Below are 25,181 nucleotides of genomic sequence, written 5' to 3' on the forward strand. Positions count from 1 at the left end.
TCCCGCAAAAAAAGAAAAAATAGTTCAAAAACTCACCACTAGCGGGAAATGACGCGATATGCAATATTGTTAAACGAAATAAAACATGAAGACATCGGTTGAAAATGTTTTTAATCGTTTCTAAAACGTGTTACAAAGCATGTTCAATGTGGCATCCACCATTTTCTGAAAGCAAGTTAAATCGCATTATTGTGTTCTCAACAGTTGTTCTTAGCATATCAGGAGGAAAGTTATGGACATTTTGTTGTATTGCATTTTTCAATTCCGCCAAATTGTTCATTTTCAACCGACGTCTTCATGTTTATTTCGTTCAACAATATTGCATACAGCGCCATTCCTCGCTGGTGGTGACTTTTTAAAGTGTTTTTTGCGAGAAATAAAATCACATGACATCTAGTATACTATTACCGAGTTGGATAACATTCTGTCCAGTAGTTTTCATTTTATGGCCATTTCATCAAAGTGGAACTTTAATTATAAACACCCTGTACTATTTATTTGCAAAATTTCCTCAACCTTAACACTAAATAAGAAAAAAAAATTGAATTTTTAAAAAATTTTTGGGATTTCCCGGGATGAGCAAAATTTCCCGGGTTAAAAAAACAACTGCGATCCCGGGATCCCGTTTGAGAAACCCTAATACGTACATTTTTGTCAATCAATGTATATTTGAACATTGTATTTTCCTTAGTAAGTTGTCATTATACATGTATTACCAAATTGTGTAAATTATCTTCAAAATACAGGATAGTTATATAAACTTAATCCATTCTTGTGAAAATGGTAATAAAATCATTTGTATGCAGGTCGTGTGAAACATGCTGATTCAAGAAGAGAGAATCACTGTTCTTTGTCCATGTTTTAATGGATTAACGTAGACAGAAATACCATCAAATCCTCTTATTGCATAGTCTACAAGAGAATGTGACACATTGCTCGGCGGGTGGAAACGGTCCCTTTCTTCTCCTACATCTTATGTAATACTTGGATACGCAATGCACGTTTTACAAGTTTGTAATGAAAGTCTCCCACACTTTCGGTTGTGCACACAGTGAGAAACTACCTGACTTAGTCTTCCGGTTGACAACGTAGGCTCTATATTATTGCAGTTTCTACAACAGTATTAACAAAATCTACAAATACCGGACGAACGGTATTTGTACATTTTGTAAATTTTTTATTTACCCGAATAATGATTTAATCGACTTAATATTTAATCTATTAATACTGGTTTAGAATAAATTTATAAAATACTTATAAAATTTTAATATATTAAAATGCTTTCATTAATATCCCGAGAATGTATGTAAATAGTCTGGCAACTTTCGAAAATATGAATATAGTGGTAAATAGAATGTCACTAACTACATAGAAAATAATAATAGACGTTATACTAATCCATCTGACTATTAATAAGACAGCAAAAAGTACGGTGATATTTCTTCGACATTTTCCGGAAAAGATATGAAAGAGATTGATATAATTAGTGCTAGAATCTTAATTAAGTCCGTCGTGAAGAGTTCGAATAATCTAATAAAGAAAAATCTCGACAGAATAAAAGAAGAAACGTACTCTTGAAAGAAAGAAGAAACTTGATTCTTGGAAGAGGGCGAGCAAAATGATGTTGAAGTGTTCAAATTACTGGTAAAGAGATGGTTGTGGACGATGCCCCAAAATATTAATCCTTGAAAGAGAAACAACTCGCAATTCAAAACGAGAGATAAAACAACTAAATTCATCATTTATCAAATTAAATACTTATAGTTGCTACCATTTAACTAACGAGGCCGAAAAGAACGAGTACATTTACGAAGTAAGTTTATTTAATGTAGATAAATTGGTAAACATTTCTAGATTAAAATGATTAGAAGAATACATTTTATAGGCGTGTTTCTAGTTTGAAAGATAATTGCTACGTTATATAATGACAGATTAGAAATTGTTCTCGTTAACTTTTTAAACAAAGGCTGTTAAAACAAATTTGAGCTGTCCGTAGATAACGCAGTTTTAAAATTACACTGTTTGTGATCAGTAAAATTCAACTCTAATGACGAAGTGTCCCCTTATCTAATATTTTCTATTTCATTCTTTTTTTTTACTTTTTTGGCTGTTATATATGGCGGAAGGTCGTCTAGTACCGAACACCTAAGCTTTTCCTATATTAGAAAAAAATGTTATAGCTCAATTGGTCAGGAATGCATTCTATACAAAACTTTATTGTCTTATAAAAACACCTGTTAAAACTCATTTTCCTAAGATAAAAATATTAATCATTTTTTACACTTTTTGCACTCATTATATTTTTACCAAGTTCAATTGTGGAGGGTTGTATCGGACATGAGAAAAATCTGCAAGAAGAGAATTACTTTTGTTTTCACAAACAACTTTTTATTATTAGGCGGAGTTATTATTGAGAAATTTGTAAAAGTACAAATTACAGATAGTAAAATTAAGCGAATACATGATAAAAAAGTGGTATAAATGAGAAAAATTAAAAAATTGTTAGTCTGAAAATTTAATAATTCATTTTATTGACAAATGCAAACATCACATTCATAAAAATATTTGTTTCCTTCAAAATCGGCGCAATTTTCGTAAGTCCAACCTTCACAAATCCTACACTGAATCTAGTCTTTTTCAAAGGTTTCACCACTAATGATGCACTGAGTCTCTTGGTCTTCTCTCTTTTCTTGAACTAATTTAGGCCTATCTGCTGTTTTCTTTGTTTCTCTTTACGTAGACGATTTTCTCCCAGCAGTTTTCTCTTAGCTACAGAGATTCTTTCTTTTTTTTTTTTCTTTCTTTCCTTTATTCAGCCGTAGTTTACCCATATTGTCTCGTAAAACAAAAACATTTTGTGAGAATATAATTCTTATCAATTTTTAACTGTTTCCGATACAATCCGTAACACCTCTGTCTCATGCAAACCGCAACATTGTTGTCCGATACAACCCGAAACATCATAGAACAAAACATCCGTTACCACATACGTATTACTAAGCTTAAGGAGATTTCCGGCCTGCAAGTTAAATGTTTTCAACAATAAACAAAAAAGCAACTTATTCTCATTTTCAGGCAAGCTATGACAATCAGAAGTCATATTCGTTTACTCAAAACACTATTAAAACTACCAAATTTTCTGCCACGTGTCAACAACACTGCTGATTAACTAAATATGGCAAAATCTGAACTTTCTTTATTCACCCATGATGCTGGTGTCTTCACAGAATCTGCCACTTAACACCAAATGTTAGAGACAACGCTTGTCCGATACATAGACGACGACCTTCTCCTAACACAGTGAAAGTATGAAGATCGGTCAAAAAATGACACCCCCAAATTTTTATATTTTTGACTCTGGACATTCAATCGTCGAGAAATGCAAAAAGAAAACAAATCCGACGGTTTTTCTGTATGCACGGATGTTAGCGTGTGGGGGGCACATTTTTTAACCCTATTTGAAGCTTAATAACTCCTGTGTGTTTTTTCGAAACTTTCTGAAATTTTTCAGGGGGATTTGTTTCTTAGGGGGGTAGGAGATAATAAATTTTGGTGGTTAAAGGTCGAGGGGTAGAAAGATAATGGGGATCGTGTATATCGCCAGTATGGTCGGCTTAATGAAGATTTTACTCGTTATTAACATTTACCATTTTTTATAAAACTCATCTCAACCTTCAAAATGAAGGTTTCTGCATTTTATAATAGTAAAAAAAAAATATAAAATTATTAAAATATATGATAACAGATGGCTCCACCAAAATATTAATTGTCGCCGAGAAAGTTGAGCATCTCGTTGCTTATTTACGTATAAATTGGCAAATTACTTCACATTTTAACTAAAATCTCTGCAAGTTACCAAGCAAATTAATACTACCGTAATTTATTAAGATTCGATCTGGTGCATTGTTTTCTCTCTCACGCGTGTATTGTTCGATTAAAGTTCGCCAGCGATAGGTAATTTCATGGTGGCGGTATTAAATTAATGTTGAAGTCAGTTCTAATTTATAAGTATTTTATTGGTTCAGAATTTTATGTATACGTTGATTACATCAATATAAATATCTAAAACTCCGAAAACTGAAAAAGAAACTTTCGGGTATTAATACAGCTGACTATTATCATATACTTTGGCAATTATGTGCGAACGCCTCTGAAAGGAAATGATAATTTATATTTTAAATTAATTTCATCATACGCAGATCTACAAATATTTATTATTAAATTCCGCGTATAATTATGTTTCAATAATTTCATAGATTTTAAAATATATATGAAATTTTATAAGTAATCTTTTGTTGCCAGCTTTGTCTGAAATCAATTAACAATAACTTCACCGGTATTATTGTAAATATACTATAACATATCATATAGATATTTTTAAAAAGAATATAATACATGATTTTGTACTTTAGAATGTCTTCGAATCTGGTACGAATCCGAAGTTTAGAAAAAGAAGAAATTGTTATTTCACAACAATCATTCGATAAAGTCGTGACCAGGAATATGGAATTTTTAATTGTAACTATAGGAAATTCAAAGCATATTCTTTTGCCATATCCAATTCAGATTATCAGATATTTTGTCAAGTAAGTTTTCCAAATACTTCACCGTAAATATTTTAATATATAATGTCATAACTTGTTCTTTATATTATTAAAACAGCTACATGGAAAAGGGCGATCCCGAATTCACCTCTGTCACACAAGCGTTCGATCTGTATCATTTAAGTGACAGACTTAAAATAGATAATTTACGGTATAAATGCACAATGTATCTCATTAAAGAAATTACATTACATAATGTTTGCTCAATACACGACTTTGCCTGTGAAGTTAAAGATGCAGATATAACTTATTACTGTTGGAAAGCTTTCGATAGATACGGAGAAAACGTATTTACAACAGAGGACTTTTTGTGCTGTAAAAGTACAACAATTAATAGACTGGTATCTCGACCCATATGCGAATCTGTCACCGAGATACGCTTATTCTTAGCTGTATATCAATGGTGCGATAAACGAATAGAAATTGAAACAGGTATAAAAGCTTATAACTTAATGGAAAAAGAAACTAAGAGACAAAAAATAAGAAATGTGATTGAGCAATTTATTGGAAAAATCAGATTTCTTGCCATGAGTGTAAGCCAACTAAAATCTTCTGTGTTTAAACTTAACTTCTTAACTAGTACAGAAATAGGGCTTCTTCGATTTGCTTCCAAAACTCAAAATTTATCCGAGTATCCGAGTTACTTTAGTAAGGAAACACAAACCAGAGACATGGAAACTTACAACGACTTGATTGTTTACAATAATAATCAAAATTTTATAAAAATACCCAACGAAAATAGGAAGCCAAAATTATATTTCACCTGTGAGGTAATTTTAAGCGAAGATTCTTTCCTCACCGCTCTTCTCTTACCCATAAACCTCTCTTGCGACAGTGCCATAATGCAAGTATTTGGATATACTAAGGCGTTGAATAACTATATTCGCTGGTATTACACTGTTTGCAATCGGAATGGTATTGCAAAATTGGAAAAGTGTGTGCGCCTAAAAAGGGATATGTGGTTTCGTTTCGTTGCTTTTTTTGTCGATATTAAAAATTTTCGATCCACTGTTAATCTATCGTCCGAAGCATTCGTCTTTGAGAACGACGAAGAGACGGAAAAAAGAGTGTTTGAACAATTAAACCCTAAATTTGATGGTAGCATTTACGATAATATTTCCTTCGAACTTGAATTTTATTTTTAAAAATAAGCTTTAAATGTTATTTTAAAATCAAATTGTTATTAAATTTTTCGAGTATTCGGTATTTATTAAAATTAATGAGAATTTATAATTGTTCGTTTTATCTGTTTATTCTTAGTTTTAATTCTTTCTATTTTTATTGTTTTTCTTAGAAAGAAATTTAACTGTATTATATTGTATAATCCGCATAAAGAATTGTAGAGTAATTATATGTATGATTAATCTTCGTATTAATATTATAATGCAGCTCAGTTTTCTAGAATGTAGATTACAAGTAAACATATGAGCTGTACTCTTATTACTAATAAACGAACAATATATGAAAATTTTTGGAACCAAGGAATAACCCCTTAATTGTATTTTGGATTTAGATTCGTTTTCTGTATAATAAAACAAAATACTACTATTAAAATTATAATTTTAATATGTAGTATTAAGAATTATTTATGCTACATAGGAAGAAGTTGCTCTTTCTGCATCCCTGACATAAGCAGAGTTTTGATTACCGTAACATTGAGTTAAGGTACGACAGAACTAGTTCAGTGTGGGCTACCATTTCCCAAAGCTGATGTCAGGTTTGGTTTATTTGTGTACGGCAAGGCGACACTTGGGCAAATCGTCAAAGGAAGATGCCTCCCGGGCGGACTTTCTAAAGGAAACTGAACCCTATTTAGGTATTACGTGAAGAAAACCAGGAAAACCTCACGTGGCTGTTTCTCCAAGCACGACAATTACCGGTGTTAAAGTTCTTTATCCACTCGCCTATTGGTGGGCGTTGACTTTGCTAACCCAGCACGCCAGGTCTATTGTTATCCGGGAAAATACTACAGTTACTCGTTGTATTTTATTAAGTTTAATTTAGTTTTGTTTTCCGTTGGAACTTTGAACGCGTAAAGACTTAAGTGCGTTATTTTACAATTCATGTATTTAAATAAAAGTAGAAATTGGACGTGGAATGGCAAATAGTAATTGAAGTACAATACTTACAGAATTGAATTGTGATTACAGTTAATATCGTACAGAATTTTATAATGTAAAATTAACAGCTTAGTATTTTGTTACAGAATAATTTTATATGACACAATTGTCTCTTAAAATCTCACCTCCTGATGATAGCCGTAGAAAGTGCAAGTTGGGGATTTTTCTATGGGCTAGGAGTAAATTGGTGCATTCTTATAAATTAATGTTAAATATTTTATTTTATTTTAGTAAAATTAAGAGTGCATTTAATTACTAAATAAACATTTCACGTATGTCATCTGTTAATGAAATCTGAAAGTTCCGAAACGACTCTCTGACTAATTCTTTAAAAATGGAATTGTTTTCTCTACATTGACCAATTGGAGCAAGCACTGCGACCCTATCTTTCTCTAGTGTTTTGCTTACCAATTTTATTATGGCCTTAATTAGTACAATTTTTCCATTGCCTTCTTTTTAAATTCTAACAAAATCAACCTTCTTTCTACTTGACTTGACTTTTTTCGGTTTAATTTTGCTTCAATGGCTTGTCTTAGCAGATTTTTTCGTTCTAAGCATCTTTATTTAAAAAAACAAAGCAAAACAGAATAGTATTGTTTTGTCTGTTTAATTAAATAATTTATCTTTAGACCAAGTTGATTCTCTGATATGAATATTTTTGATAGAATTTAAAGGTAAATAAAAACTTTGAAAGCAAAACCCAAAAAAATCTCTTCATTTACGCTACCTTTTCCTGTAACTGATCTACGATGGTTTCGCCCATACAAAAGAATACAAATATTATATATCAATATGAACGTGTCGTTACAGCATTGATGCGCCAATATGCATTAAGCATGGATGGTTCTACATTGGAACTAATAGGGCTTAAGTCCTGGGCCCCAAAAACTTGAATTATCATCATAAATTTTTAATACTTTTTTATTTGCAGTGAGCACTTATAGTAAAAAATAGTTAATACTATAAATTATCATTATTATTATATTAATATTATTTCTATTAACACAAAATGGGGCCCGATCGGACTTCATTAAACTCTAGGCCCGAAAAACCCAGATCCGCCTCTGTGTTTAAGAAATTCACGTTGAGTGTATAGAATTACGTTAGCCTCTTTTCATACACTTGTAGCCTCTATGTTACAAGTTTGTGACAAAGGGTTGTAAAGTATTGACTAGTAAACAAGGTTGAAGACAGAGAGGGAACAAAGGAAACGCCAATCTCGGTAATTGCATTCACGTGTGGTCCGGTGGTGAACACCTGGACGTAAACAAGTGGGTCGAAATATCGGCGGACGTAACTGTAAGCTTTCATATCATCTGATAAAAGCAGACCTGGGTGATAGCTGTTTGCGCAAGAAAGGTTTAGGATTGGTCGGAAGTTTCTGTCCAGGAAATCCTTAAAGAGTCGTTCTCTATGTGTACGTTCTGATAAGATATACCGTAATAGATGTTTGTTATATAATGAAATTTGCACAATATTTAGCCTACTGGGCATTAAATTGATAAATGAACGGAAATAGATCGAAAACATATAAACATCAGGATAAACTAAACTTCACAAAACCGCAGTTTTGTAACCTATGAGAAAATGGATTCCTTCAACTGTAAGTAGTGTACTTTGGTTTTGTCCTGAATAATATACACGACTTTGACGTCAGTTTCTTTTCTTTCTGTAACGGAGACTTGCCGAGGCCAATCAGAAAGATTGGCCTGGGCGAGATTTAATCACGTGTCCATCTTAGTGCCGTGTAGATTCTCTTGTCTTGTGTTTTTTGCTTCAGTGCTATACGTTCGAATTTCAAAACGTTAATTTCATTTAAAAGAAAAGAAATACCTACAAGTTTTTCAGTAGTTTTAGAAAATCCGTTGTTTGGTAAAATTAAAGGGTTGCCTGAGAAGGTGGGAACCCCCCAAATTGTAGTCCCCCATGTTCAATCAAATAATGTCTAATGAATTATACCCCTACGAGCGACACATCACGAGATATAGCCCCCAAAATCGATCCGCGCGAGATCGCTCTGCTAACTTGCGTCGCTCAGCGAAGACTCGCTTTTAATGGTGCTTATAAATTTGCCAATATCCTAAATCACTAATACAAGGACTTATTAACTAAAAAATGTATTTCCCATTGTTCATTTTAAAGCTTTTCTAATGCGTATGAACATGAGTCATACTTACGAGAAGCTTTCAAGATAATCAAAAACTTTAATAAATAAATAAAAAGCAGAAATGCTTTGTGGAATTACGACTTTAAACAACGAGTTTAGTCTATTTCACCATCGCTAAAATGGTGACTTCTGTCCCGCGCGTGCATGTACTGGTCTCAATTGAGTCCAGGGGTTGCCGTTATAGTTCCATGGACAGGTTTCTAGAAGGGTGGTGCGCAACCGGTTCCATGAATATTAAAAGGGAAAACTGTTAATTTTCTGTTGTTTTTCTTAAACGAGATAACTGTAGCCAAGGGATACACATTTATACTAGATTTTTTCCCCCTTCAATATTATTGTTATTTGTATAAGATTCACCCGCTTTGAACTTTAATAACTCCCATGCCCTTTGTCCAAAATTATCGGAAACAAGCGAGATAGTTATTATTGCGTAAACACTTGTTAGAATTATTTGAATAAGAACCAATCAGTATTTACAAACAAGATCAAAAGCGTTAGAAACGCCCAGCAAGGCTTTAATATGGGTTTCATTATGCATATTAACTCTTTATTTAAACGTTTCTAAAAAAGACAATATATCCTGTAGCGATAAATTAAATGCATTTCTAATGCATGGCTGTTGTGTATATATAACAAGGGAAAGTATTGGAACCGTGTCAAATTTGACCCTCAATTATTTATTTATTGTTGTTATTATTTGCTTTTTTAATTTGTTTTTGATTTTATAATTTATACAAAATAAAATTTAATTTTATGAGTTTTTAATTTTAATTTCAGGTGGAGCCACTTGTTTTTTAGTCATATTGGCGCCAATTATTTAACGTTCTTATTAACGGTAATCTGATATTCAAATAATTTAAATATTTCTTTATTACGTCTCTGTGCCTATTGTTTAAGACTGTACGTTAAGACTTAACGTATACAAGCAGACAATATGTAGAAGGAAAGAAAATACGTAAGAACGATCACTTTAGTGTTAATTATGGAACAGACGCGTGGAATTCACGTGAAATTTTCAAATTAGAAAATTATGGAATCAACAATGTAAGACACTTTTCATATTTTCAATCATTTATTCGCTAAATTAATGAATAGTAAGTAGTGTTTTCAGACCAGTCTCTTAAATTAAGGAATTCATTCCTGTAGGCCAATTCCCGTACGGAAACTGTATTTTTCGTATGTCTTCGTGCAACCTTTTGTCAATTGTTCTTATTCTAATATTTTTGATTTGTAGAATAGCAAAGCCTTTATGTTCTAGACATGAATAATGTGAACTTCAAAAAGCTAAGACTGTAACGAAGCGTAAGTACTTCAATGTTTTTGCTTCTTTAAAAACACCCTTTTACGATGTTCGAAGGCATTTGTGTATTTTTGTTAATTTATAGACAATGTCTTTCCGTCTGTTTCGGATTTCAGATCAATATCTCTAACTGTTGCAATACGTGGCTGGCATGAGTGTTTATTACTCCCGAGAAACAACAAAAATGCTAATATTGATGCAAATTTACTCTTTAGCTTATACATGCAGTCGTCCTGATAAGTACTGTATATAGAAATATCGTTTGTATTTTTAAAATTAATTTATTCTGTGAAGAACTTATGAAAGTTGACCTATTATTTTTAATGTTTAATAATTCATGTATTTATCTTTTCTATGTTAGGTTACATAAACACCGGAGTATTTCAGAAGATTTTCCGAGAGAAAATGAAAAGTTCAGAAGAATGCAAGAGAAATATGAAACTACAGGGGCTAAATATTCCATTTAGCCCCTGTAGTTTCATATTTCTCTCTAGAATACTTAAATGCTTTTGTAAATAGTTTTGTTTCGGTATACGTTTTCAATTAAATAATCATGTAAAACAGAAAATATATATATGTATATTTTTTTTAATTTGGAAGCATTTACTCTTCCTTTCCAAGATTAATATATTATTTTTCTTTCCTCAGATTTCATATACGAAGATCCAAGAAATTTTGTTGTGAAAGTTGTTGCCAAGACCTCTTCAATGATCTATTTAAACAACTAAAACAAGAATGAAGAAAGAACCAATTATTATAGAAAATTATTGTTATTATTGTTGATAAAATTATAGTTTATAGCTTACTTTGCAAATCAATTTCATTTTATACTAATTATAGATTATAGAATTGTCAAATTGTTTGTCTTAATGCAATGATGCATTCATTTTTGGAAATATGAAACGTTGATTGCGTTGAACATTTCGGTTGAAATTTAATATTTTCATTTCATTATTTCAGATTTAGAGAATCAAAAACGTAGGAACGAGAAACATCAATGTCGAACCTGCGGCAAAGCATTTCCATGGAAGTCTCAACTGGGAAATCACGAGAGGATTCATTCTGGAGAAAAGTCGTTTCGTTGCAATTTCTGTGGTAAAAGATTTAACCACGATGCCAATCTTCGAAGACACGTGAAAATACATTGCGGCGAGAAACCATTTACTTGTGACAGCTTTACACAAAATATACATCTAATTAGTGATCTTCGCGTCCACACAGGAGAAAAGCCATTCACCTGTAAATATTGTTCTCAAAAATTCTATCAAATATCTCTTTTGAATTCTCACGAGAAACGACATACCACACTAAAACGTAACTGATGTAAACATTCGTAAACTATTCTTACGAAAAGATTTCAATTTATATTCGCATATCCACCATGTTCAATATTACATTCCTTTTATCGTGTGTTTTGAGTTTGTAATTTTTGTATTTTTATATTTTTATTCAAATAAACATTTTCGATATGTAAATTGTGTTTGGTGTTAATGAAATTAGTCACAATATTGCGCATGATATGCAGTCGGAATTTAGCGGAAGATCGTTTGAAGAATGTAATCATTTTGCAGAAAGTAATGAGTATGATGCATGAACAACGCTTTCGATTCAAAGAAATTAGTTTAAAAACTGACATGGACCAACTGTCTGAGTCATTCCTTAATCTCTTTTAATCACATATCTTTAAACGAAAGAAAACACGATCCAATTATATTTACACGATGCTAACAGTATTCATTTTGGATCGTTAACGAAAACACTAGTAACTTGATTTTTACCTTTCAGATTCTAAACGTAGTTGTTATATTAAGTTTATAATTCATTACAGGAAATTTTTGACTTGCGAAGAATCTCCCACCGCGTTTTTTAAACATATTTTAACCATCCAAGAATCTGAGAACTACACTTTAAAAAGAAGTAGATTCGTAAATTAATATCTTTCCACTAACGGGCTAGAATATACTATACAGGGTGTGTCATAAAGAGTGGATAATCTGTTACCTGCAGATAGGGGACATCATGACTGTTCAGAAAATTAAACATTGTGTTTAGTAAAATTGTCATAGTTTGCGAGTTATTGGACATTATCTATTTTTTTGGAAAATGGACTCCTCGTGTCATGGTCACAAAATTAACCCTTCGTGAGTCGAACGGGTCTGACATACCCGGCGCGAACTTTAGTTAAAATTTTTTAATATTGAATATTTTCCAAAAAATCTGAAAAAATTAATATTCTTCTAACTTTCTATCCCGATTAACATGCTGTTAAATATTTTTGAATAACAACGCTCATTTTTGAGAAAAAAAATACTTTGGGTCTGTCAGACCCATGCGACTCATGATGGGGGTAAAAAAAACCGTTTAATTTGTCGCCGTTGCCGATAGCGAGTGTCGCAATAACTTTATCGCATTTAAGTTGTCGCGCGGTGTTTATTAAATCCTATCATATCGTTATTTATTTGTATATTTAAATTTTTGTTTTTTTTGTTATAATATTGTTTTTAAAAGTAATGTCTAATTACTTTTTAATTAATTTAATTATTTTTTATTCTTATCATATAATTTTTATTTATCACTTTTATAATTAATTTATGATTATTCCTCGTATATTGGGCGATGCAAGTTGGCTTTTTTCACTTTTACTAAGTAATCAGAAACTTGTGAAAACAGTCTAGCTATAAAATTCCAAAAAATGTCCTGCCCCCTCGGAAATGATCTTGGTAATCGAATTTACACAATCGCTATAAATTCTTTTGTTTTAATCGCGTTATAAGCTATAAATTGCTAATTAAATGTTCGACAGTGTTCAGATGAGTAAACATGTTTTTAAAATTGTTTAGCAATGAATATTTCCTGGAAACTCCATTTTCCTATAGTAAGTCTATGGAATATCTAGTTGTGAATTTTAGTATTATTTTAAATTTGTATTAAAAAAAAATTAAACACCGTAAACTGTAATATATTTACTGTACTGTAGTAATAAACCGGCTTTTATATCTGAATCCGTATCAATTTTCTTTTTTGATTATTTTTCACAATACAGTGTAATCTAAATAACACATGATTTGTTTACATTTGTTTATTCCTTTTTTTTTATTTGTCGGGACGCTTTTCAGTACTTTGCCCTTCTTCTGTCAAGTTTATTTTGTTTAATGTATATTCTCATATACTTTAAACAAAATAAAGCCGTCAGAAGAGATCGGTGTGTCATTAAATCACTTTTATGGCGTTTTTAGTTCATTTCTGCTTCTGAGTTAGACTAGTACATTCAAGAAGACCTGTCGAGTAGTGAGAGGAGAATTCTGGTTTTAGTCGTTAGAACTCGTTTTCTGAAAATATCGGATAGCCTCAGTTCTAGACATGTTGAGACAGATATGCCAACTGAAACAGATTTGCAGGAGAGCAACCGAGTTAGCTCCTGATTGGTCGGCCAACAGATCTAAAAACTGTATATAAGGCAATGCCACCGTTGAAACTAGGAGAAACAAGCCTGGCCTAATAGACTATATTTGAGTGCCTTGTCTATAGTAAAGTAAAAATGTACGGAGATTTTATGATCGATTCAGAGATCGAGAATATAGTATATGAAGATGCTTCTTCGGAAGAAGAATGTGATTTTGTAGAAGTTAGATCTGAGAATACAGACACCGAGCAAGAGGAAAACGAAGATATATCAGAAGTAGGCTCACCTGCAGTTGCCTCATCATCACAAGTAGCAGCCTCGTCATCACAAACAGGTGAGCATTGTTCTTTCCTAGCTCGCGATGGAACCAGATGGAGTATGTGGGAATATCCTGCAACGAAGACAAGAAGAGAGAACTTGATTTATCTTATACCTGGTCCCATTGGAGAGGCTACAAACGCAAGGTCTATTTTTGAATGTTGGAATCTGTTCGTAACAGATGATATTTTAGATATCATAGTCATACACACAAATCAACAAATACAAAAAGTACAACCGCATTACGAAAGAGAACGTGATGCAAATACAACAGATCTGCAGGAAATAAAAGCACTAATCGGATTATTTTACCTTGCTGCGTATAAAAAGGTAAATCGCTGTCACGTTAACGAAATGTGGACAACGGACGGTACAGGATTCGAAATCGCAAGAACGGCCATGTCGGAGAGACGTTTTCGTTTTTTGTTAGCAAATCTCCGATTTGATGATAAACAGACGCGAGGTGAAAGACTAAAGTTTGATAAATTAGCAGCAGTCCGAACTTTTTTAGATGTATTTACGAATAATTGTATAAAGAATTACAATGTATCGGAATACTGTACCGTAGATGAGAAACTGGAAGGATTCAGAGGGCGGTGCGGATTCCGCCAGTATATACCAAGTAAACCAAATAAATACGGTATAAAAATATTCTTGCTAGTAGACAGTAAAACATTTTATACGCACAATTTAGAGGTTTACTGCGGAAAACAGCCCGATGGACCCTTCTCAGTATCGAATTCTGCGGACAGTGTAGTGAAAAGATTAACTAGGCCTATTGTTAACAGCGGCCGTAATATAACTACCGATAACTGGTTCACCAGTTTCAGTTTGGCTACAGATTTATTGCAAGACAGGTTAACGCTAGTTGGTACCATCAGAAAAAATAGAAAAGAAATTCCTGCAGAATTTTTAAATATAAAAAATAGAAAAGTAAACAGTAGTAAGTTTGCATTTACTAAAGCGATCACTTTGGTCTCCTATGTGCCGAAAAAAAGTAAAAATGTATTGCTTTTGTCGTCATTACATCATAGTGAAGAAATTGATCGGGAAACTGGACTGGCAAAAAAGCCAGAAATAATATCCTTTTATAATAGAACTAAAGGGGGAGTAGATACCGTGGACCAGTTAACCGGGAATTATAATTGCGTACGCAACACCAGACGATGGCCTATGATCATTTTTTATTGTGTTTTAAATTTAGCAGGAATTAATTCCTATATTATTCACCAAGCAAACAAAAATACATCCAAATTGAATAATAGAAGAGAATTTTTGAAGGAATTGTGTATCATTCTAATGAGCGAACATATTGATAAAAGAAAATGTATTTTAAATCTTTCGAAAACTATCAGAACGGCAGCGGAAAGGATATTTCCGTCAGATTCTGAAGCCGGACCTTCACATTCATCCACGGAATGTGTCGAAAAAAAGAGAAAGAGATGTGATGAATGTGAAACACGGAAAGATAGAAAAACGAAATATACCTGCGTGAAATGCAAAAAATATCTATGCTTGGAACATGCAGTTCAAATATGTAGAGATTGTGTTGAATAAAAATAAGAAACCAACATTTTAACTAAAGATAAATATATGCTATATATTTGTTATTAGGTAGAAGTTGTTTTTATTCTGAATGCACAAGTAAAGTTAAATGTTTTGAGCATAAATTTGAAAATAATAATTATTTAGTTTTTAAATATCAACCAGTATATGTATTTTATTCTGCAACTTAAACAGTAACTATATAGTGTATTTACTCGGACATAAATAGAATATAAATACAACATAAATACTATTTTATTCTTTGTTAGCATATTATGTTTCGAATGTTTACAAATATTATATAAAGACAAAAACAAAATAATGTTTTTTTTGTATCTTTTTAATTAAATTCTGTTTAATAGTTTGATTTGTGTGTTTTGTTTTAAATTTTTTAATTAATATAAATTCCTTTAGCTACAAAAAAAAATTCCAAAAGTTTATTAACTTTTGGAATTTTTTTGTATTTTCCGCATAAATAAAATTTAAATTGCGATTTTTCTTTAAAAATTAGACTGAAATCGATTTGTTTTGAGATTTTATCAGAAACATATTACAGTTTACGACTGGTCAATTTAAATTAAAATACAAATTTAAAATAAAAATTAAATTTTAATTCGGCGATTGCAGTGGCGTAGCGTAGTGAGAGCGGCAAAATTTCACAATAAATAATAATATCTTGTAAAAATACCTAAATAAGAGGGCGGGGAAATTTTCCTCCGCCCCAGGCGGCTGACACCCACGCTACGTCACTGGGCGATTGTCTAACGTTTGTTTACATTATAACCTTGATTTACGTGGAGGGTAGTTCTAATCTCAGTCAATTCCCACCAGACAATTTTGAAACGATGCTTACACGTTCATACGAAATATAACAACTAGAAGTTAGCTAATTAGACCCTAAACATTAAGGAATTAGATATAAGAAAAATAATTACAACTACGCGACAATCATATCGCATAGCTATAATTATTCTATAATCTAATAATTCAGATTAATCTGATAAAAATACTTTTAATTATAATCTGCTTTTATTATTTATTCATTTTTCATCGCGGCACAACAAAACAAACCTGAAAAGTTAGCCCGATCTACATAACGTAATTATGAATGAAATCGCTGCGTTTGATCGCGTTGCGACTGTTTTGTCGCGCGATACACAAAGCGCGACAAAAAACTTTAAAACTAAATTAAGATAATACAAATTGTGAAAATTATAAAATTTTTGATAATTGCATTTTGATAACATTCAGATATTGATATGCATGCCTTTTTACAGTTTTATTGTGTGAATATTTTATATTATAAAAAAAACAAATTACAGAATCGACAACATGTCATTAATTGCCGAATTTTTGATGGGCCCCTCATTATTTTTTCGATCGATTCATTTCGTGCAGAGAAAACATTTATATCTAAACTATCAACAAAGAATTTTGATAAATTGAATAATATTTTGACCGATGTCAATTTTTGAATTAGGTGATCGAGTTAAGCCTAACACACGACTATATCACATTAAAAATTAAAAATAAAATTCATGTGTGAAAATCTAACAAAACTATCTGTTAAATCTTAAAGATGACATTCTAATGAGTAAAACAAAATAAAACAGTTGTCAATTAGTCGATTTTAAACCCAAAAATAAGCATTTTTTAATAGAGCCATAAAACAATTAACGTTTATTGACTCTCGCGAAAGGGGGTAACGCGAAATCTATTTAAAAAATTTTTAGCAGTAGTACTGAATTTCTACTGACTTCACACGAATGAGTGAACTTTCTTCCCCATTTGAAAACAAACCCGATGATTATCGGTGAAACGTCAGATAACTTACAGCGAGTTGAAATTTGATATGTTTATTATTTTGTGATTTTTTCATCAAATTACGTAAAAATAAATATTGAAAAGACAATTTCGTCAATACAGAAGTAATTTATACTACTAGATAGAAAACAAAGCGTAGAATTTAACGAAAAAATTGTAGTTCCTCTACGCGATAGAAAAAATTTATTAATTTCAAAATAAAAATGACGGGTCTGACAGACCCATGCGACCTAAGTAAGAGAACGATTCCTAGCGACTCACGGAGGGTTAAGGATTTTTCCCAGTCTGTTTTTGAATACTAGTCTTGGATACATGTTCTATCAAACCTAAACTGCCATTTTAGTGTCATGCACTTGGTTTATTTTAGAACGAAATAAAAATTTTGATATTATTTCATGTTCTTTTTTGGTGAAAAAATAGTACTGTAACCCGCGTGACAAACTTACTAATAATTTGCTCATTATACATAACTAATAATTTGCCCATTTCATGTTCCCATAGAAATAAATGTAAAATACGATAATTGTATGAGAAAAGAATTAAAATAGAAAGTTAAAGGCAGCTATATACTGACAGTTGAAAAAGAGCAAGGAAAAGCTAATTGCCATCCGTGCTCCTGGAGTGAGTACTCTCAAGAGCCCCACTAAGGGATAAAAATGCGAGTAGATGATGGAACATTGTACGTGTGTGAATGAGTTGATGCGGTTTGCAAGGCCAGTTGTACCCTTCAAGAATAGCATCTCTCATTAAACTATCCCTAATGTGATTGTACCTATTGCAGCGAAAAACTAAGTGAAGTGATGTTTGTTCCTTTTGAATACCACAGTCGCATTGTGGATTGTCCCCAAGGTTAAATCTATGTAAGTATTGCTTAAAGTTTTCGTATCCCGTAAGTAGCTTAGTGATGGTGTAACTAGGGTAAAAGTGGCGAAGAATCGCAGTAGTGTCAACGTTGGGAATAAAAGTGTAAGTGAACCTACGAGTGGTGTCATGGTCGCAGTTGTCTTGCCAGAGAATGAAGCATTCCTTCTTGACATAATTGTTGATATACGAGGTATAAATGTACTAGAAAGTACTAGTGACTGAACAGCGGCGTAGCTAGGGGGCGGTGGGGGCGGCCAGCCCCGAATGTCACCCGTGTGAGGGTGACACCTGGTGGGCCTGTACCTAAAAAAATAAAAGGTCAACGGCTCGCCTCCCATGACAGTTTCTTCGCTATGAGGCGACGCCACGAGAGCTCGCACCAGCTGGAAATCTTACTATGATTTATTCTATAAATCTAAACTCATACGTCGCGACATCGCATATTCAATATAGCATTCAAGTTCGAAGATATTACAATTCAACAGTGTTTTATAAAAGAGTTAAAAAGATAAAAAGACCACGATATCCGCACCGGGAGTCACCCATGCTAGCTACGCCACTGTGACTTTGCAGCTTGTTTGGCAAGACGGTCAGCGGTGTCGTTGCCGAGAACCCCCGCATGACCCGGAACTTATTGGAGATTAACGAGTCTCGGGCAATGAGTAAATTATACAGGGTGTTTATAATTAAAGTTCCACTTTGAAATGGCTTTGAAATGGCCATAAAATGAAAACTACTGGACATAATGTTATCAAACTTGATAATATTGTACAGGACGTCATGGGATTTTAATTCCCGCGAAAAAAGAAAAAAGTTCAAAAACTCACTACTAGAGGGAAACGGGGCGCAGTATGCAATATTGTTAAACGAAATAAGACATGAAGACATCGGTTAAAAATATTTTTAATCGTTTCTAAAACGTGTTACAAAGCATGTTCAATGTGGCATCCACCATTTCCTGAAAGCAAGTTAAATCGCATTACTCTGTTCTCAACAGAATGTTATGGATGTTGCTGTATTGCATTTTTCAATTCCGCCAAATTCTTCATTTTCATTTTCAACCGACGTCTTCGTGTTTATTTCGATCAACAATATTGCATACAACGCCATTCCCCGCTGGTGGTGAGTTTTTGAACAATTTTTTTTGCGGGAAATAAAATCTTGACTTCCTGTACTGTATCTTTTTGTCAATGAATGTGTATTTGAACATTATATTTTCTTTAGTATATTGTCATTATATTAGCAAATTGTGTTAATTATTCTCAAAATACAGGATAATTATATAAACTTAATCCATTCTTGTGAAAATGGTAATAAAATCATTTGTATGCAGGTCGTGTGAAACATGCGGATTCAAGAAGAGAGAATTGCTTTTCTTTGTCCATGTTTTAATGGATTTACGTAGACAGAAATACCATCAAATCCTCCTATTGCATAGTCTTCAAGAGAATGTGACACATTGCTCGGCGGGTGGAAACGGTCCCTTTCTTCTCCTACATCTTATGTAATACTTGGATACGCAATGCACGTTTTACAAGTTTGTAATGAAAGATCTCCCACACTTACGGTGGTGTACACAGTGAGAACCTACCTGGCTTAGTCTTCCGGTTGACGACGTACGCTCTGTATTATTGCAGTTTCTACACGTTGAACCGTTCGTCCCGGTATTTGTACATTTTGTTAATTTTATATTTACCCGAATAATTATTTAATCGACTTAATATTTAATCTATTAATACTGGTTTAGAATAAATTTATAAAATACTTATAAAATTTTAATATATTAAAATGCTTTCATTAATATCCCGAGAATGTATGTAAATAGTCTGGCAACTTTCGAAAATATGAATACAGTGGTAAATGGAATGTCACTAACTAAATAGAAAATAATAATAGACGTCATACTAATCTATCTGACTATTAATAAGACAGCAAAAAGTACGATGATGTTTCTTCGACATTTTCTGGAAAGAATATGAAAGAGGTTGATATAATTAGTGCTAGAATCTTAATTAAATCCGTGGTGAAGAGTTCGAATAATCTAATAAAGAGAAATCTCGAGAGAATAAAAGAAGAAACGTACTCTTGAAAGAAAGAAGAAACTTGATACTTGGAAGAGGGCGAGCAAAATGATGTTGAAGTGTTCAAATTACTGGTAAAGAGTTGGTTGTGGACGATGCCCCAAAATATTAATCCTTGAAAGAGAAACAACTCGCAATTCAAAACGAGAGATAAAACAACTGAATTCATCATTCCTCAAATTAAATACTTATAGTTGCTACCATTTAACTAACGAGACCGAAAAGAACGAGTAAATTTACGAAGTAAGTTTATTTAATGTAGATAAATTGGTAAACATTTCTAGATTAAAATAATTAGAAGAATACAGTTTATAGGCGTGTTTCTAGTTTGAAAGATAATTGCTACGTTATATAATGACAGATTAGAAATTGTTCTCGTTAACTTTTTAAACAAAGGCTGTTAAAACAAATTTGAGCTGTTCGTATATAACGCAATTTTAAAATTACACTGTTTGTGATCAGTAAAATTCAATTCTTATGACGAAATGTTCCCTTATCTAATATTTTCTATTTTTTTTTTTTTTCGTTTTTTATTTTCCCGGCTGTTATGTATAACAAAGGGAAAGTATGAAGATGGATCAAGAAATGACACCCCCGAAATTTTTATATTTTTGTCTTTTGTTCGATTAAAATTGCACTTAAATTGGCCAGCGATAAGTAATTTCATGGTGGCTGTATTAAATTAATGTTGAGGTCAGTTGTAATTTATACGTATTGGTTAATGTTACCTTAGGTAGCCAAGATGGCGGCTCGTCTCTAATTCCAGCAAAGAAACAGTGGGACGCACGTTCTAACCTAACTTATTCTAATAAATTATCATAATTATTAGCAACCAAATTATTAGAATAGGTTAGGTTAGAACGTGCGTCCCACTGTTTCTTTGCTGGAATTAGAGACGAGCCGCCATCTTTGCTACCTAAGGTAACATTAATTACTTTGGCAATTATGTGCGAACGCCTCTGTAAAGAAATGATAATTTATATTTTTAATTAATTTCATCATACGTAGATCTACAAAATATTCATTATTAAATCTCTCGTATAATTATGTTTCAATAATTTCATAGATTTTAAAATATATATGAAATTTTATAAGTAATCTTTTGTTGCCAGCTTTGTCTGAAATCAATTAACAATAACTTCACCGGTATTATTGTAAATATACTATAACATATCATATAGATATTTTTAAAAAGAATATAATACATGATTTTGTACTTTAGAATGTCTTCGAATCTGGTACGAATCCGAAGTTTAGAAAAAGAAGAAATTGTTATTTCACAAGAATCATTCGATAAAGTCGTGACCAGGAATATGGAATTTTTAATTGTAACTATAGGAAATTCAAAGCATATTCTTTTGCCATATCCAATTCAGATTATCAGATATTTTGTCAAGTAAGTTTTCCAAATACTTCACCGTAAATATTTTAATATATAATGTCATAACTTGTTCTTTATATTATTAAAACAGCTACATGGAAAAGGGCGATCCCGAATTCACCTCTGTCACACAAGCGTTCGATCTGTATCATTTAAGTGACAGACTTAAAATAGATAATTTACGGTATAAATGCACAATGTATCTCATTAAAGAAATTACATTACATAATGTTTGCTCAATACACGACTTTGCCTGTGAAGTCAAAGATGCAAATATAAGTTATTATTGTTGGAAAGCTTTCGATAGATACGGAGAAAACTTATTTACAACACAAGACTTTTTGTGCTGTAAAAGTACAACAATTAATAGACTGGTATCTCGACCCATATGCGAATCTGTCACCGAGATACGCTTATTCTTAGCTGTATATCAATGGTGCGATAAACGAATAGAAATTGAAACAGGTATAAAAGCTTATAACTTAATGGAAAAAGAAACTAAGAGACAAAAAATAAGAAATGTGATTGAGCAATTTATTGGAAAAATCAGATTTCTTGCCATGAGTGTAAGCCAACTAAAATCTTCCGTGTTTAAACTTAACTTTTTAACTAGTACAGAAAAAGGGCTTCTTCGGTTTGCGTCCGAAACTCAAAATTTATCCGAGTATCCGAGTTACTTTAGTAAGGAAAAACAAACCAGAAACATGGAAAGTTACAACGACTTGATTGTTTATAATAATAATCAAAATTTTATAAGAATAACCAACGATAATAGGAAGCCAAAATTATATTTCACCTGTGAGGTAATTTTGAGCGAAGTTTCTTACCTCACCGCTCTTCTCTTACCCATAAACCTCTCTTGCGACAGTGCCATAATGCAAGTATTTGGATATACTAAGGCGTTGAATAGCTATATTCGCTGGTTTTACACTGTTTGCAATCGGAATGGTATTGCAAAATTGGAGAAGTGTGTGTGCCTAAAAAGGGATATGTGGCTTCGTTTCGTTGCTTTTTTTGTCGATATTAAAAATTTTCGATCCACTGTTAATCTATCGTCCGAAGCATTCGTCTTTGAAAACGAAGAAGAGACGGAAAAAATGGTGTTAGAACAATTAAACACTAAATTTGATGGAAGCATTTACGATAACATTTCCTTCAAACTTGAATTTTATTTTTAAAAATAAGCTTTAAATGTTATTTTAAAATCAAATTGTTATTTAATTTTTCGAGTATTCGGCATTCAGTTAAATTCATGAGAATTTGTAATTGTTCGTTTTATCTCTTTATTTTTAGTTTCAATTCTTTCTACTTTTACTGTTTTCTTAGAAATAAATTTAACTGTATTATATTGTATAAACCGAATAAAGAATTGTAAAACGTATGATTATTCTACAAATCTTCGTATAAATATTATAATGTCGCTCGATTTTCTAGAATGTGGATTACAAGTAAACATAAGAACTGTACCGTTATTACTAATAAACAATATATATATAAAAATTTCTGGAACCTAGGAATAACCCCTTAATTGTATTTTGAATTTAAATTCGTTTTCTGTATAATAAAACAAAACACTACTATTAAAATTATAATTTTAATATGTAGTGTAAAGAATTATTTATGCTACATAGGAAGAAGTTGTTCTTTCTGCATCCTTGACTGAAGCAAAACTTTGATTGTCGTAACATTGAGTAAGGTAAGACAGAACTTTGTTCAGTGGGCTGCCAGTTCTCAAAGTTGATGTCTGGTTTGGTTTATTTGTGTACGGCAATGCGACACTTGGGCAAGTCGACAAAGGAAGATGCCTCCCGGGTGGACTTTCTAAAGGAAACAACCCTATTTAGGTATTTACGTGAAGAAAACCTTCTATTTACGCTACCTTTCCCTGTAACTGATCGAAGATGGTTTCGCCCATACAAAAGAATACAAATCTATATATATAATCGAGACGAGTTGATGATAATAATAATAATAATAATAATCAGCGCAGAGCCAAAACGGTTAGGGGTTGAAAGTTGAAATTTGGTACACAGTTAGGGTACGTCACGAGAACCTACGATAAGAAGGGATTTTTCCAAATTTTTCCCCAGGGACAGGATTAAGTCTTAACACTTTCATTGTTGATGGAAGTGTTAAGTAACAATGGAAGTGTCAGCAATGGAAATATCAACAATGGAAGTGTAAAGAGAAAGCGACGTGCACGATTTACGGGCGCTGGAGGAAAAAAAGAAAAAGAGTAATATGTTAGAACACATTCGATTTTCAAATTTAAACAGATTAGTTCGGTTTTTCTCGGCTTTTCTTCTTTAAAACATTCGATGAAAATCGAACGATATAATCAGAACACGTCGTGAAAATCGAATAATATTGGAACATTCGACTTTTAAATTCTACTTTTCTTTAGAAATATTTAGTTTTTTGATGAAATTACTCTTTTTCTTTTGTGACTATAACGTAATAATCTTAATCTTTGCTATCGTTACTTTTGCCCGCGCAGGGCCGGGCTTACCTGCTAGTATTATATATCAATATGAAGGTATTCGTTACAGCATTAATGCTGTAACGTTCTCTACGTTCTACTGGAACAAGACTTCGGATATCATGTGAGATGTTAAGAATTCTTATATATATAAGTAAAATTTCGATGTGACGGATATCAACAACAAAATTGTTAATGTATAATTAAAATACAATATTTTTGAATCTAGTACCCAAACATTTTGTATTAAAATTTACGACTCAATTCATTTATTGAAATATACAGCATTAACAAAGCTTTCAACAATAACATCGTTTATTGTTTTCTTCATTTGACCGATTTTAAATGTTGTAGAAGATTTTGGACTAAAGTTTCTTCAATGTGATTGCAAAAAGGAAAATCAGACATAAATGGATGGATAAACTTTTATGAATTTTACCAGAATTCGAACGCAATAACCTTGTGTAACAAAATTTTCCTGTCTATCCAACCCGTTACTGACAACGTGATTTGTCGTCAATGGATTGATATTTTTCTCCAAAACAAAGTATATATTAAAGCCATTTTAATTGCTGCTTTTAGTTTTCTAGTTTTTGAATTCAGTTATTTCAAACGAAACAAAATTTACTATCCTAGAATCAATACTAGTTATAAAGGAGAAAGAAATATAATTTACATACAACTCTTTTCATTGATTATTTTCTTCTTCCGGTTTCTATTGAAAATTGCATTTATTATATCTAATGATATAATAAATGCAAGTATCCCGTCATCCCACTATCGAATTAGCTATTATATCCCACAATAAACAATTCATTCGAATCATAGACGAAATTTCTGCTGTGTAATATGAATTATTATATTGTTATTTTCTTACGGGATATCAACCATGTACATCTTCTGTACATTTACTATTATAACTGCTTTGAGATTTTTCCATTTGAATTAAATAGAGTACATAATTGTAGAAAGAAAATGAAGAAATAAATCGATGTCTGGAATTTTATCTCCCTGCTTTGTATGCAACAGCCGTATTTTTTTGTGTTTCCTGTCTTGTATAGTATCCTTCTTTGGATTAAGTGTCTTAATGTTAAT

The 25,181-nt window shown here is 32.0% G+C and overlaps 3 protein-coding genes across 3 annotated transcripts in view; all 3 read left to right on the top strand.

Moving 5' to 3' along the window:
• Positions 1–25,181, top strand: part of LOC136988014 (uncharacterized) — a 234,304-nt gene that overhangs the window by 179,243 nt on the left and 29,880 nt on the right. The gene's annotated exons all lie outside the window — the stretch shown is intronic.
• Positions 4,419–5,842, top strand: LOC136988017 (uncharacterized). Its single transcript, XM_067285789.1, has 2 exons — positions 4,419–4,586; positions 4,663–5,842. Exons 1-2 carry the CDS (start codon positions 4,504–4,506, stop codon positions 5,747–5,749), a joined length of 1,170 nt encoding a protein of 389 aa, XP_067141890.1. The 5' UTR covers positions 4,419–4,503; the 3' UTR covers positions 5,750–5,842.
• LOC136988011 (uncharacterized) lies at positions 20,119–22,839 on the top strand. Its single transcript, XM_067285784.1, has 3 exons — positions 20,119–20,469; positions 21,449–21,622; positions 21,699–22,839. The coding sequence occupies exons 2-3, from the start codon at positions 21,450–21,452 to the stop codon at positions 22,783–22,785; spliced, it is 1,260 nt and encodes a 419-aa protein (XP_067141885.1). The 5' UTR covers positions 20,119–20,469; position 21,449; the 3' UTR covers positions 22,786–22,839.

Source organism: Centruroides vittatus, unplaced genomic scaffold (assembly GCF_030686945.1).
Source record: "Centruroides vittatus isolate TY-2023 unplaced genomic scaffold, ASM3068694v2 scaffold_3038, whole genome shotgun sequence".
NCBI lineage: Eukaryota > Metazoa > Arthropoda > Arachnida > Scorpiones > Buthidae > Centruroides > Centruroides vittatus.

Bases quoted from the DNA above. Each gene is read 5' to 3' on its own strand.
- LOC136988011 (XM_067285784.1), top strand. From the start codon at position 21,450: ATGTCTTCGAATCTGGTACGAATCCGAAGTTTAGAAAAAGAAGAAATT. The intron at 21,623-21,698 runs GTAAGTTTTCCA...TTATTAAAACAG, and splicing joins ATTATCAGATATTTTGTCAA to CTACATGGAAAAGGGCGATC.
- LOC136988017 (XM_067285789.1), top strand. From the start codon at position 4,504: ATGGAATTTTTAATTGTAACTATAGGAAATTCAAAGCATATTCTTTTG. The intron at 4,587-4,662 runs GTAAGTTTTCCA...TTATTAAAACAG, and splicing joins ATTATCAGATATTTTGTCAA to CTACATGGAAAAGGGCGATC.